Below are 15446 nucleotides of genomic sequence, written 5' to 3'. Positions count from 1 at the left end.
AATGCAAAACCCTAAGTGCATTTGAAGGGAAATAGTTCAACATACTTGGAAAAGGTCACCACTTACTCACCACTCATTTTCTTCCGCTGCCAGCCTCGTGTCAAGAAACTGAGATTAGATTTCCTAACAGCTGTTCATATTCACCAAGGATTTTGCATTTGGCAATGCTAATTAACAAAGATAGGCTGACAAAGAGATCTAGTTTATCACCAGCATTTAAAACCTTACCACTGTTGCTTTGATCCAGAGTGCCCAGCAGTTTAGTGTAAATTTCAACTTTGTGAAAACCACAAAGAATGCATGTTTCACTGCATCCCATGTGACAGTGCTCACGTCTGGCTATTGGCTGTTCAAAGTGCTGCATTGGTAGGTGGCAGAGTCATGTTGCCCTGAACCACAATTTTTTTTATAATTTAGGGTGTTGGGGGAGTATAGGCCAAATTTGCTTACACACCTGTTACTTTGACCAGTCAATTCTGAATGGCCTAAACAATGGAGAAATATGTATTCAACTCTTACATATAATTTTGCTTTATTCACTTGTCCAGTGTTTGTGTCTGTTAAGACTTGGCAGAGAATCTGTGTTGCACTTGTAATCTCTTCCTATGATCACTTCTTTATCACTCACATCCCTGCAATTACTATACAAATAACTCATTGAGACAAAATTTGTGCCAACAACCCTATTGACTGCCACGTCCCTGATCATTTAATTGTCTTGATCCAGACCTGGACCCTCTATAGACATTCCTGGAGTCAAGAAACCAGTTGCAGTAGCCTCTATTTTACACTCTATAGGTCACCTCTGTGGATAGAAGCCCTGGTGGGTCCCCATCTTTTAAGCCATTTGAACCTGAAAAGGCAGCACGTGCAATAGAAATACATGGGCTATAGTAATTACATTCCTTGTTTATGTTTAAAGTCACAGAAATATTTTCCTGAAAGAGCATCTCTAGCTCAAGAGAAGCACTTCCCACCCCCCAGCCCCTCATTTCCCCCATTTTCCCCATTGTTCATTTTATGTATTGCAAATAATTTATACAGTCAGTAAAATGTCTAAAAAAAGGATTTGTTTAACTCAATTTTCTAAATGCATGCAAAGAAATTTAGCTTAGACTTCCCTTAACCAGGGGCCCTAGCTATTAATGAAGGATTCTAGAGTGCATGTGGTAAAAACTCTCAATGGATACATGACTGCAGTCATAATATGGGGCAATACAATGTATTTAATAACTTGACCCCTATTGCCAGAACTGCTATTCGTTTTGTTATCCACCCAATAGTAGTAGCGAAGTAGTTCGAATTTTTATCATGTTTTTGTTGCTGTTTTTCTGCTAGAGAGATTCACCCTTCTCAGTTCATCACCAGGACCGGGAGCTTCTGGAATCCCAAAATTTTACAGTTATCATTGGCTTAGGGGCTGAGAACTAATCTTCCAATGGGGGCGCCTGTTCCGCTGATAACATATAACAGTGTACCTCCCAATACTTTGGAGAAGTTTACTCTCACCACCTGTTGTATCTTCAGTACAGTAAAAAGAAGAAAACCCCTCCAATGGGACTTAGACAGCTATATAAAAAAAAAAAAAACTCGCAGGGGTGTTTTTCATTGCCTTCTCTTTTCAAACTGGTGTTGGTTAGAAATACACTTTAAAGCAGATCTTTGCCCTCATCATGAAGTTTCCTTCTCTCCATCCCTCCCCCACTCCACTACAGTAATATCTGTCTTTTTTGTTCCTTTTTTTTACTTTTTTATTTAGTGCATAGGTTTTGGTCCCATCCCCCCGCCTTGCCTAGGCGAATGGTGTTCAGTCCCCCAGTGCCTCCTGAAATATGTGATGTGCATATCCCAGGAGGTGCTAGGAGCACTCATTACAATCATTTAAGGAGGAGGAAGGGTGGGTCTAGTGGTCATCCTGAACCCGGATAAGCCGTTAGCATTCCGATAATGTCACAGGAGAAGATTTTTGGCACGGGACCCAAGCAGTGGCTGCAGAGAAGATGATCTCAGCAGGACAACACTGGATCTGCTGGGTGTGTGAATATCTGGACTGTGCAAAACCCAGCATCGGGTAAACAAGGAAATAAAAAAAAAGAAATAAATGGAAGGAGTATGAATTTCTCTTTTAAGCTCCCATGACTTTTGGGGTGTAAGTCATGCCCTTCATAATCCTAAATTACAAACAACACATGAGTTGTTTCAACTTTTCAGTTTATTCAGTTGAAAACATGTTGTGTCCCAGTGTATATTTTTTATGGGGGCTCAAAGACAAGAGCTGATAAGATGGTGTTTATATTATTGACTTGGGGCAAAAAAAGCACGGTACAACAGAGCTTCATAGGCTTTTCACGACATTCAAATGCATCAGCTGACTGAATTTTAGACAGTGTTTATCTTCTAGAAGCTAAATGTTGTGCACGAGGGTAAAACTCTCTTTGCTTCCAGTAGGTGAGGTTGCGGTTGATCAAGGAATTGAATGTAGAGATGTCACGTACAAACTGTACCGATGCCGTTGACTTGGCACACAGCCCTTTCAGTGCGGAGGAAGACTGGTGAAAAAATGCTCTTCGGCACTGAAGGGGCTGGAAATGTAGACTTAGGTGCATCTAAGTATCATTATGTAGTCCATTTACTCTAGGTAAGACTTGACAAGCAGCCACATCAACAGTACAGTGATCAACACGATCATAAAGTTAAGGAACAGCTCTTGTGTAGATCGCTCCATCTTCTCTGAGTGTAGAGGGGTTGGTGGACCAAGAGGAACCCCGTAAACTTGCAACAAAAGCCTTAAAAGGTGAGCCTGTGGAGAAAGCACATATACAACACCATTATAAATTATGTGGAATTTGTTTTTTCTTGGCAAGATGTAAGGCACTCACAAAGGGACAAATAGGTTAGTCATTTTTATCTTGTTATATTTGCTTTAAAAACCACGTAGATAATCTATAATTTTTCATGGGATACAGTTATGTACATGAAGTCAGTGATACTTGCTTAATATGCATGCAGGTTTATTAGGATTTCACTGACATTCACTATAAATAGAGTTGGCAGCATAGGCACAAACAGTTTAACCCAGCTTGGTTACAGAACATAACTCTTACATAACTTCTGTATGCAATGATTACATGAAGCAAATAGCAAACTGCAAGGAGCTGTAACTTATAGCAATACAATCTTAAACAGAAAGAATTTGAGGATCTGATACACCATAGAGCAGGGGTGTCTAAACTTTTTTAAAGAGGGCCAGATTTGATGAAGTGAACATTTGTGAGGGCCGACCATTTTATCTGACATTCTTTGGACCATTAAAATTAAATGCAAATTAACTATTTTATGCAAAGTTTATTGCAAATGGCATACTTTTCCATTTTCATTTTGTCACATGGATGACAAATCTAAACAGGTGCTATGCCAGTTATCATGGAGAGGGTGCTGGTCCTGTTATACTAGCGCCAAATTTATTTGTGTTTTTTAGTGCTCCCTTATCAGGTTAAGTCTGAGGCCATATTGAGCAAGGGATGTAAAGCTGGTGGGGACAGGCAATGGGTGTTAACAATAGTGTATTCACAAGTACATGGACGTTGAAAGATCCAGAGATCCCAGTGGTCCTGAGCAGCACTCTGAGATTGACAGGGGCCACAACAATAGATTTTTCCAAATTACCTGTGGGGCCGTATTAAAGCGGCCTAGGGGCCGCAATTGGCCCGCGGGCCGGACTTTGAACATGCCTGCCATAGAGGAAGAACCAGCAGACCTACCTACCTGTTTTATCAGTCACACGCTACCTACTAAAAGAAACACTATAAAGACCTCAGCTGAGATTACAGTCCCCAGCCAAGCGGATGGCAGCTACAGCTGAAAAACTAGATTTATAATTCAAGTTAAAGCCAGACTCTTACCCCTCCAGGTTGGTCATGTATCCACCCCCCCCCCACACCATTCTCTGGTGCTTCTACCAGCTCACCCGCGTGATTGGCGAGCCAGAATAGCAATACGCCAGTGGCAGAAGTTTACTATAAAGCTGACCGAGTACCATATGGTCCCCAGTCATCTCTCAGAGGCTGGGCGCAATGTTATGATGTCACGCCTCGGCCGTTGTAAACACTGCCGTGTATTCGGCTGGAAAGCCTGAGATCCTTTTTTTTTTTTTCTCAGGCTCTCCAGCCTAGAGGAGATATATGGGGGTCTCATTGACCCCAGATCCCTTTATAAAGAGGACCTGTCATGCCCTATTCCAATTACAAGGGATGTTTACATTCCTTGTAATAGGAATAAAAAAGATAAAAAAAAAAAAAATTTAGGGAAAGTATAAAAATAAAAAAATTTAAATAAAAAAAGAAAAAATGAAAGCGCCCATCCCCTTGTGCTTGCATGCAGGAGCGAAAGCATACATAGGTCGCATCCGCATATGTAAACCATGTTAAAATCACACATGTGAGGTATTGCTGCAAACGTTAGAGCGAGAGAAATAATTCTATCACAAGACCTTCTCTGTAAATCTAAACTGGTAACCTGTAAAAAAATTAAGCGTAGGCTATGGAGAGTTTTATGTACCGAAGCTTGGCACCATTCCAGAAGTGTGCGGAATTTTAAAGTGTGACATGATATTTATCTATTTACTCGGCGTCACATCATCTTTCACACTATACAAAAAAATAGGCTAACTTGTTTTGTTTTTAATTCATGAAAAAAACGCGTTTGAAAAATTGCTGCACAAATAACGTGTGACATAAAAAATAATTGCAATGACCGCCATTGTATTCCCTAGGGTCTCTGCTAAAAATATATATATAATGTTTGGGGGTTCTGAGTAGTTTTATAGCAAAAAAATTATGATTTTTACATGTAGGAGAGGAATGCCAGAGTTTGACCGGTATGGAAGCGGTTAAAAGAAATAATTGAACTTACGCCCTGTCCCTGATGGTTTGGGGCCATGATCCACTGCCTTGCTTCCCTCCCGTAAATGGAAAATATAGTGAGTAGTGTTGAGCGAACACGGACTGTATTATTCGGGTCCGTACCGGATAATTGGATTTTTGCTACCCGGACACGGCCTCGAAAACTTTACTGTATCTTCGGGTTTAAAATCCGTGTTCGGTAATTTTATTTCCTGTTTTGTATGTAATGGCGCGCTTTTAATGGCGGGCTTTCAACAGCCAATCAACAAGCGTTTAACTGGTGTGCGCCATCACAGCCATGCCTACTAATGTATTAGTAGCTGTGATTGGCCATCTGAAGCATGTGACCCATGTCTTTATAAGCTCGAGAGACACAGCGCGGTGCGTCAGTCTGCTGTAGTGTAGGGAGAGAGCACACATCATACGTGCTGGCTGCTGCTGATTAGGGACAGACAGGGAAAAATTGTGCCCGAAAAGAATGCAGGGACAGGTCGGAGTGTAGGCAGGGAAAGATATTTGAGCATTTTAGGGACAGACTGGAGAGATTAGGCAGGGTCAGATAGGAGACACAGGACAGAACAATCGTCCGTTAGCGATCTACATCGATTTTGCTGTGTGGGGGGTGGTGCAGTGAACGATCTTTTTGCCCTCACTTGAGCCCACTGAGGAGGAGGAGGAGGGAGAAAAAAATATATTTTATCAGTCTGTTGTGTGCAGCGTTCAGTTATATTTTACTACAGATTGCTGTTCTAATCTGCTATTTAAAAATTACAAATTTAAAGGGGAATTTTTTTAAGAGCACTTGCCATGCTCTTAACTACATTTTGCTGCCATTTGCAGCACTCTAGCCCTTTCCATTGGTTTTTTAGAGCCATTTTAGTGCCTGAAAGTTCGGGTCCCCATTGACTTCAATGGGGTTCGGTGTCCGGGTAAAGTTCGGAAAAAGTCCGGGACACGGACCCGGACTTTTTTTTCAAGTTCGGCCGAACCCGACGAACACGGACATCCAGGTGTCCGCTCAACTCTAATAGTGGGTACATATTTTTGGATACTATTTGAATGTAAGTGGAAGAGTAAAACACAATCACCGTGCTCCTTTACCAATCAGGAAGCACAACCTAAACATTTATCAGGCAATTATGACTGCCCACATACAGTGTAACAATAAAAAAACATGAATAGATAAAACACTTTGATGTTATGGCTTTTAAATGTAGCTGAGCATATATTTTAAAAAGGCCAACATATCCCTTAAATATCCCAACACTAAAGAGAACCTGTCAAAAAATATGGTGCTATGCTACCTTATTGTTAAAATGCTATTTGACTGATTGCTTTGCTTTTGAATTCACTTCACAGTCATTGACTGATAAATATGTTCCACATTCTGCTATTTATCTTTAATTTTTTAATAGTTTATAGACATAGTCACATCTCTGTATGCTAGCAAAAAAAAACACCTCCTCCCTTTAAGCAATCACAGCTACATATACTTGACACATTTCATATGAAACTGAATACACCATCTCAGGACTTCCGATGATGAGTGACACATTGCTTCTAAGGCCAGAACTTGCAAAACTTTGAGCAAATATTTAGCAGTTGTGATTATGCTATACTAGAAAATCCTAATATTAACATGTAATGTGACCTCTGAAAATTACTGTTACAGGCTGTATGCTCTGTTGGTTGATCCCTTTCTGTCCCACCAAGTCATTTGCTATGTGATACAGTCCTAAGACTCGTCCTGCATTAGATGGCACACTTGTTGAGTTAGTAAGGGGAGATTCCTTATAAAGCTTCTGGTGCCCAGGACTTAGAGGAACTAAGCTTCCATATCCATGTAAATGATCTTTATACAACCAATGTTTACTAAAGGCAAATAGGCCATTACTTTGCAAGGGAAGTTGCACTTTGCAATGGAATTTTCCCCAGACATTGGTGAATGTTGTGAAATTTCACTTAGCAAACAATATCCAATCATGAGCTGCACCTCATTCACTAAGCTCTGGGGAAACGTATCTTGCAAAGTGCAGTCTCCCTTGCAAAATGAACAGCCTATTTGGCTTTAGTAAATCAACTCAAATGTGTCCAGTTAGATTTGTTTCATGTCTGTTTCTCCTCTTTACTATAGAAAATTCATATAGACACATAATCCCTCCATTTTGCTGTGAACAAGCAGAAAATGAATATTGCCCACTGGGGATAACACATGGGATAGCTTTGCAGCTATAGACTTCATTGTCATACAAAGAAGGTTAGACTTTCTCATTTTATTTATTAGTTTTGATTAAAGCCTGACCAGGTGCTCCAGGGTTTATTTTCTGCTGTGATCCCCAGTTTACATAGTTACAGTACGTATTTAGTCTGGCTGAAAAAAGTCCATCTAGTTGAACCATTAAGATGTAACAGGGGAGGTCTACTATTTCTGCCTCTCTCTCTGGATGTATGCTTGATATGTTCCTATAAATACCAGTTAGACCAGTAATATGAGTCATTGTCCCTCAACTGGATTCTACCCAGGGAATCATCCCAGAGAGAGGAACCAGGAGGATATAGCTCACAACAGATCCATGGCCATCGAATGGGATATCTCCCTGCTGTGATAGCAGGGGAAGATCCTCCAGGAAATCAAACAAAAACTAAACAAACATTTGTAGAGTTCCACTTTACTGGGTTTATTTTATTTTACAATTAGGCCCATTCAGACCTCCATGTTGACTACATAGTTACATAGTTAGTCTGGTTGAAAAAAGACACAAGTCCATCTAGTTACCCAATAAAAGGGGAAAATAATTAAACAATCCTATATACACAATCCTATACCCACAGTTTATCCAGAAGAAGGTAAAAAAAAAACTAGCAAAGCATGATCCAATTTGCTCCAGCAGGGGATAAATTCCTTGCTGATCCCAAAGGAATCACCACTAATAACCCTACCATTCAGAGTAAGAATCATTAATCACTACTCTCCGAATTCTGTCTTTTAGCCAGTTTTCTATCCATTTCCAACCCTGTAGAGTTTACCTTACTCATTAGCCGTGTGGGGAACTATGTCAAACACTTTTGCAAAATCTAAATATACTACATCCACAGCCACCCCTCTGTCCAAGGTTTTACTTACCTCCTCAAAAAAAGAAATCAGATTTATTATGAATTCATGCTGTTTGTTGATTCAAATATTTATTTTTCCAGCAAGAACTCATCTATCATCTTTTATTAAACTCTCCAGTATCTTCCCAACTATAGAAGTTAAACTAACAGGTTTATAGTTTTTTTGGTAAAGACTTTGGTTCCTTTTTAATTTTTTTACATTTTTTTAAAGTTTTTTAAATAAAGGCACCATATTGGCTCTACATCAATCCAGCGGGTACTATTCCAGTCATTAAAGAGTCCCTAAATATGAGAAACAATGCCTTTGTAATAACAGAGCGTAATTCTTTTAGGATCCATGGGAGTATGTCATCCAGTCCAGGTGCTTTATCCACCTTTACTCTGTCAAAACATTTCTGGACTATATCAATTTTGAGCCATTGTGGATCATTTGGGGTTGTGTCAATACCATCCTCATTATGGACATAAGTTCCCCTATGCTCCTTTGTATACACAAAACTGAAGAAGGTATTTCATAAATTTGCTTTCCTTGTGTCCCCAGTCACCCACTCTAGATCTTTTTGTAAACAGCTTACATGCTCAGACCTGACTTTTTTTACTATTTATACATTTGAATAATTATTACTACTGTCCCAGCCCTTGTAGCCCTTTCTATCTGTGCATGGAGCTGAGTCTTCACCTCCTCATTAACATTGGGTGGCCTATAACAAACTCCAATGATTACCTTTGAAGTACGCACACCCATGTGCAGTTCCACCCATAATGCCTAATGGGCCATACACACTATAAGATTTTCTGAAGACTTTTTCCTTTAGATTTACCAAAACCATATAATATGAGGTCAAACCTAAACACTTTCAATTTGTATGCAATCTGGCAGGCCCTTGCACTGCATAGAAAAGGTAAATCTGTAGGAAAAAGTCTTCAGAAAATCTTATAGTGTGTATGGCCCTTAAGTCTCATCACATTCTTCATCAACTAGGTCCTCTTTCACACTCACTTTGAGATCACTTCTCACATAGAGACAGACACCACCGCCTTTCCTTTTTACCCTGACTCCAAGAAAGGGAGCATAGCCAGGAATATTAGTAGCCCAGTCATGTGTAGAATGAAGCCAATATTCAGCAATACCAATTAAATCATAGTTCTTTTCATGCACCAAAGCTTCCAACTCACCTATTTTGCTTGGCTGTCTTTAGGCATTGGTGAACAAACACATTAATTCATTGTCACATTTTGCACACTTATTGTGCAAATTTTTTAATTTAGTACAAATAGTACCATTTCCAATGGTTGTTTGTAACATGGGAACATCCTTATCACCTGCCATAACCCTCCGCCCATCTATCCATTCCACCCATTAATAGGGACTGACCCTCTGTCTCACCTTTCTGACCCAATATAATCTAATTCTCCCTCCCCTCTCAATCCTAGCTTGCAGTGCATTTCTCATGTACATTACCACGCAGTATTTTTGGTGTTAAATTTGTAATAAGGCAGCACATTTACACTGAATGGGCTGGCGATGCCCCACAATGCCTGAAAAAACTGAAATTTTATCTCTCGTTACTGCAAGGCAAAGATGTAAAATCAGTCTACAAGACAGAACAAAATTCACATCTGTGTATGCATGGTTGGCAGTGCCACTAAAGTTTACCAATTACAAAAAGTAAATATAACATTCAGTGGAAAATGTTTCCCTGGTATTCAAATGTTCTCAACATTTCTGCTTCCTTTTTAAGCTTTGCTATTTTTTCTTCTGTTACAGCTGGAATCGAGACAAATGTTTCTCAAGACATATAACTCTATAAGGTTATGTGCTGTGTTGTTGATGTTTAATTGCTTTTACATAACATCCAAGGGCATATAATATGTCAGTTATATTTGATTACAAGTAGATCATATGTAAATAGAATTCTGCGAAAAAGAGTAAGTATGCACACTATACATTCTATTGTTGGGTTTGCCCCCTCGATCAATCAAAAATCAATTGCAGTAAAAGACATCTTGGGATTGTAATGTGCTTAATCAATTTGTCTCATAACACACCCATTGAGCTGCACTACTGAGCACGAAATACAGCATGCATTGAATATGTAGCAATATATTACTGATGTAGCCATTTAAACATATGAAGACAACGAATATATATGTTTTAATGAATACCACAATATTGTATTTAAAATGAAGACATCCACATATATATCTAAACTGTTAACATATTAATCTAAACTGTAAATTCCCTTTAGTGAAAGTACAACATATTATAGGGAAATGAGTAGAACGTCTGCTGCTTAGCCACACCCACCTGTCAACAAAGTCACATCCACCTTTCAAATAAGCCACACTCCACATGCTTTGTAAAGGTTATTTATTTGTCTTTAAGAATTCCAGTGAATGAGAGAGTATTATGATTCATAGTATTTTCCAACTTCTTTATGAGTTCCCTTGAATATTTTACATTTCCATTGGGCAACCAATTGGTGCTTAGCTGGTATTTTGATTACATGTATTACATGATAACATACCCATGTTTCATTTTTCCTGAACTCAAACTTAGTATATCATTGTACTTGAACCCTAAAGAGATATTACCGCTATTATTACAGAGTAGAAAGAATGGAACCTCCAAAACCCAAAAGTTGGTTCAAGGACCTTCTTTGCTGGCCTAACCCAAGAGTTCTTTAATTAGTCTAAAACCTTCAATATATGGGAAAACAATTTTTATTTTCTGTACATGTCTTCTAGGTATAATTGTCAACCATTTTCTTCTACAGCCACTAGGATTCTGTTAAGCAGTCTAATATAAAGAGATGCAGTATAGGGAACAGAAAGTGAACTTGTTAATTACTTTTTAGGTCACTAACATTGACCTGTATTTATCATGCTCTTTCAGTAGAATGACAGTTTGTATAGGGTTGGGTTGCTAACTTAAGGCTGGCCATACATGGGTTGAATTTAGACAGAATATTCTTTCCAAAATCAGAAATTTTGTGCGTTTTGTGATTCGATGGTGCCACCATTGATTTCTCAACCAATTCGACCAACCAAGCCTTCAATTTCACCTCATATTGCTACAAAAAATAAATTTTGTGGCTGGGAATCTTCTTTTCTTTCTGGGAATTTTCTTTTTTTGCAATCATGCGCATTTCTTTTTTGATTATATTTTTCGCACGATTCTCACATCATTGATTAGAAAATTGTTCCTTTTTTAAAAAATTTCCAACATGCCCGATCACTCAAATTTGATGCACGAAAATCGGCTGTTGCTGCGACCCACTAATGGTGCGAAATTCGAATGAAAATTTTTAGATAAGATTTTCTTAAGAAAACTCTCGAAATTCGACCCATGTATGGCCAGCCTAACACCCGACCCTCCTCATTTCTCAGCACAGACTTGGAACCAGGTGATGTAGATTACTCAAGGCTCACCAGTTTAACCCATCAAAATGTTTATTGGCAAACACAGGCAGAATGAAACTCAGATAGCATGCAGATAGTGTCCCCAAGGAGGATTGAAATATTTATCCAGACATCATGGGAACAGCTTATTAATTCAATGTTTTTCATGCACTGTACCCTAAATTATAGAAAGATCAAGAAGAAAAAAAGCCCTAAGCATTTCATACAAGTGAATACCTATATTTTGTAATGAAACCCATAATGCTAAACTTCTGGTACAGAAAGTCTTGATGACAGATTTAATTTTAGCAGTAACATGTGCACTTGAAAAGCAGACATTGCATGCCAAACTTTTCACGTTCTCTTAGATACTTGTGCTTTCCATTCATGCACAGATGCTTGACAGCTGAAGGAAATGTTCTAACTGAGGCTGATTACAGACAGTAAACTACTGTCCATGTAACATAATAAAAAAAAATGAAAAATATCCAGAATAGAAAACTTTGCTAAGTATTACAAAGATAAGACAAATGAATGGCTCTAATAGAAGAAAGTTACCTTATCTAATTGCTCAGAATTTTCTAGCCTTGGGGCAATGGATGTTATCAATTCCTGTTTGACTTGACTCTTCCCACCTCCTTATGCAATGTGATTCCCAACTGTCTGTGTTGGGACTAAAGTAGCCAGAGGGTGGGGAGCACCAAGTTGACTGGCAGAGTTTCTGATGAGGTCATGCTTGCTGTAATATATAAGGCAAGAACTGCATCCAGGTAGTGCTTCTCATTTGACATTATAGAAAAATATATGTTTCAACAAGTTAGTTTTAAAATTTAGTTCAGCACACAACTACTCAGTACAATCCAATCATTTGATTGTTTGTAGACTGGGCATTACTGGCTCAATACATCTAATGCCGCTGTCCATGTTACTGTCTGCCCAGGTGGTAAACTTTACCAAGTCGTTAAACCCTGGCCAAGCTGCCTATAAATAAGGAGCTTATTCCACACCCGCCCACCTACGTCACTTTCGATACTGTAGATCCCTCTATTCTTTCTGACACACAATTAAAGCACTGCCCTTGACAGAGCAAATAATTGGATCAGGTGGCCTTTTAAAAGCCTCCCTCCTGCTCTGCACAATTGGCCTCCCGTGTAGGAGTAGGTTATTGCCAAACGTTCATTAGTAAACTGATATTATTCCATGATAACATGAGTTCTATTTATTCTGGAGGACATAATCCTGAAAATATCCACAGCTCTTCTTCTTTATTTCCCAGAAGAATTGTATCAATCAGTTACATACTTAAAAAAAAGTGAAATTGTGATGTGGATCAAGATTATAGTAGTTCAGCAGCAAGTGGAGTACTGTGTCTAGTTACTTGACATGCAGTAAAAGGATGAAGCCACCCAGACTAATAAATCAGTACTGAGTAGGTTCTAGAAAGTTGAAGAACACAGTGATTGCTTATAGAACAGCAGTCCGCAGCTAGGGATATATATTGGCAGGTGTTTCTGTAATGAATTTTCAGTGAAGCCACATCTAGATGTCATAGGTTGTCCTACAGTCATGAGGAGAATGCAGTGGAGGAAGCTCGACTATGTTTGGTCTTGATCTAGATGCTGCAATAATAACTTTGAATAGGAATCTGCCTGAAATCTTGTGTCAGTTATGAATCCAGACACTTCTCTGCCCAATCTTATGATAGAGGACCATGGTGTTGGCGGGCCAACTTCCAATAGAAATGCTTTAGGCAATCTGATTGCTGCAGAAAATGTCAAAATATTCTATATGGCCAGATTACATAACAGCTTTTAGAAAAAAAAACGCCAAGGGCAAGAAAGAAGGCACAAAGGTTTCTCCCATGCCTTCGCTCTCCTTCCTTTACCTCTACTGTGGTCCAATTAGGCAGCATGCATTTTGAAAACATTCCTACCTTCCAACTGTCTGGGGATATTAACAAATTCCCAGCGTCCTGTGGATCTAGGCTATGTCCTGCTGCCAGCTGCGAGTAGGAATTCCTGCACCTGGCTTCAGTTCCTTTGCTGCCCTGTCAGGGGAAGTGATCTCCTGCCAACATGAACACAATAGTTCCTTGCAGAGGCAGACAGCAGTGCGGGGCCCAGAGCGCGGATAGGGAAAGTAATCTACTAAACACCAGCAACCCCTGCCGATTGCTAATGACCCCCACTGACTAATGTACCCCACCCTAGCCTCATCAAGCACCAGTGTTCCCCCCCAGCCCCCCCCAGGCCACCAAGGCCAGCTATTTCACTTCCCATCGACCACGGACAGCAGCCATTTTTCCCAGCAATATAAGGGAAACTATGATCTCTGCACTCTATACATTGTGTTTTAAATTACAAAGTACTTACCAGTATACATTACATACTACTGTCCAAAATGTTCATTGTCTCAGCAGTTGATTGTTGCTAAGTAGTTTCCATTTTTTTATTTAAGTAGCTTCTATTTAAATAAAATTCTCAGTATTTTCTATTTTAATGAAAGTTTAGAGAAAGTTTCAACTTTATGTCCATAGTAAGTTTTTTTAAAGATGATCCTTTCAGTCTATGTGTGTCTGTGAAAATCTTACCTGTGGTACAGTGGTATGGTTACAAATAATTTTTGGGGTAAAAGAGCTATGGCATATATGTGCAGTGTACTGTATACTGCTAATAGGCATTGACTATATTTAACTATTCCTCAGCAGCTCAGAGAGGCCACAGTTGATGAGGCAGAAGCAAGTGATCCAAGAGACTCCATAGAGGCAGTCTTAACCATACACAGTGTAACCAAAACTATTATATTAGAACACCCCATTGTCAGAAATCAAGCAGTGGGGTGACTCCTCATTCATGAACCAAAAATGTGGATGAAGAATCTGATAGGAATAGAAATCCCTGACTTTAGAGGAGGTAAGCCTAAGAGTAGGCTTCATGTAAACCTCATCCATGTACTGGAAGTTTATACCTGGGTAGAGACACAGAGCAGGAGCCAGTAGTTGCCCTCTATTAGAGTCAATATGGCTATGTTAGTTTATCAGTCCTAAAGAAAGATTTAAGCCTAGTACACACGGGCCGAATGTTGAGCGACATCAGCCAGTTCAATAAAAACTGTCTGAGATTTGGCCTGTGTGTATGCCAGCCAGTCTAACAGAAGCCAGAGCTTGGCCAGCTTCTGTCGGACGAGCATGATGGAAAACCAGCAGCCTACCGGCTTCTGATCAGCGCTCTTAGCCACTAGCTGAGAGCACTGACCAGAGTTTTCTGGAGGGGGGAGTTGGCGTCCCCCTGTGAGAACACAATAGCCCAGCAGGGGAGATCGCTTTACTAGCATCAGATTGATAGTACATCGACTCCAACCAGAGCTCTCAGGTTTTTTTTTCGTTCAACCCAGCGGGTTGAACAGAAAAAAAAAACAAATGGTGTGTACTAGGCTTTAAGCTAATACTGGAAACCAAAAAGTACTCCTATCTTATCCTGAGGGATGGTATACTGTACCACAGAAAAATGTTCCCCCCCGTGATTCCTCAGTGACCTGGCAGATCGTAAGTCAAGGGTCTGGGCCTACCCTGTGGCAGAGAGAATCCATGTGGAAACAGGACATTGGAGTATTCACAAAATGTTCATCTGGTTCAAGAGGCAAGCCACGTCAGTGGATCTGTTCCAGTTGGTTAAGCAAGTCTGCAGATACTGTGTGGTCTGTTCAGTGTCAAAGTGCGCTGAGGTCAAAATTCTTCCTTTCACTTGACAGTCTGCTTCACTGGAATAACTGACCATCGGTTTTTTACAGTCAGGCATGTCAGAATCATTATGTACCAGTATGGTGGACCACTTTACCAGGTTTGTGGTGGCAGTACTGACCTGCAATCAGACTGCCAAAACTGTCACTCAGAAGTGGTCTGTTAATACAACCAGACAAGGCCATCTTCCATAGGCTTCTCCTCCTACTATGTTATGTTTGGCCATACACTAAGAGGGTTTACAGACCTATGTGCCACAGTGTCCACAGAAGAACTTGAACATATTCTAA

General features: G+C 39.7%; 1 protein-coding gene across 1 annotated transcript; it reads right to left on the bottom strand.

Moving 5' to 3' along the window:
• Window positions 1-2196: 2196 nt before the first annotated feature.
• SLN (sarcolipin) lies at window positions 2197-12118 on the bottom strand. The gene is made up of 2 exons (XM_082248391.1): window positions 11976-12118; window positions 2197-2800 (listed from the first exon to the last, which is right to left on the bottom strand). Exon 2 carries the CDS (start codon window positions 2723-2725, stop codon window positions 2630-2632), a length of 96 nt encoding a protein of 31 aa, XP_082104517.1. The 5' UTR covers window positions 2726-2800; window positions 11976-12118; the 3' UTR covers window positions 2197-2629.
• Between the last annotated feature and the right edge of the window lie 3328 nt (window positions 12119-15446).

Source organism: Pelophylax lessonae (assembly GCF_965119305.1).
Source record: "Pelophylax lessonae genome assembly, chromosome: 2".
Classification (NCBI taxonomy): domain Eukaryota; kingdom Metazoa; phylum Chordata; class Amphibia; order Anura; family Ranidae; genus Pelophylax; species Pelophylax lessonae.
The sequence above is the reverse complement of the archived record's forward strand: the minus strand, read 5'-3'. Positions and strand labels throughout refer to the sequence as shown.

Coding starts and splice junctions, on each gene's coding strand:
- SLN (XM_082248391.1), bottom strand. CDS start 2,725: ATGGAGCGATCTACACAAGAGCTGTTCCTTAACTTTATGATCGTGTTG.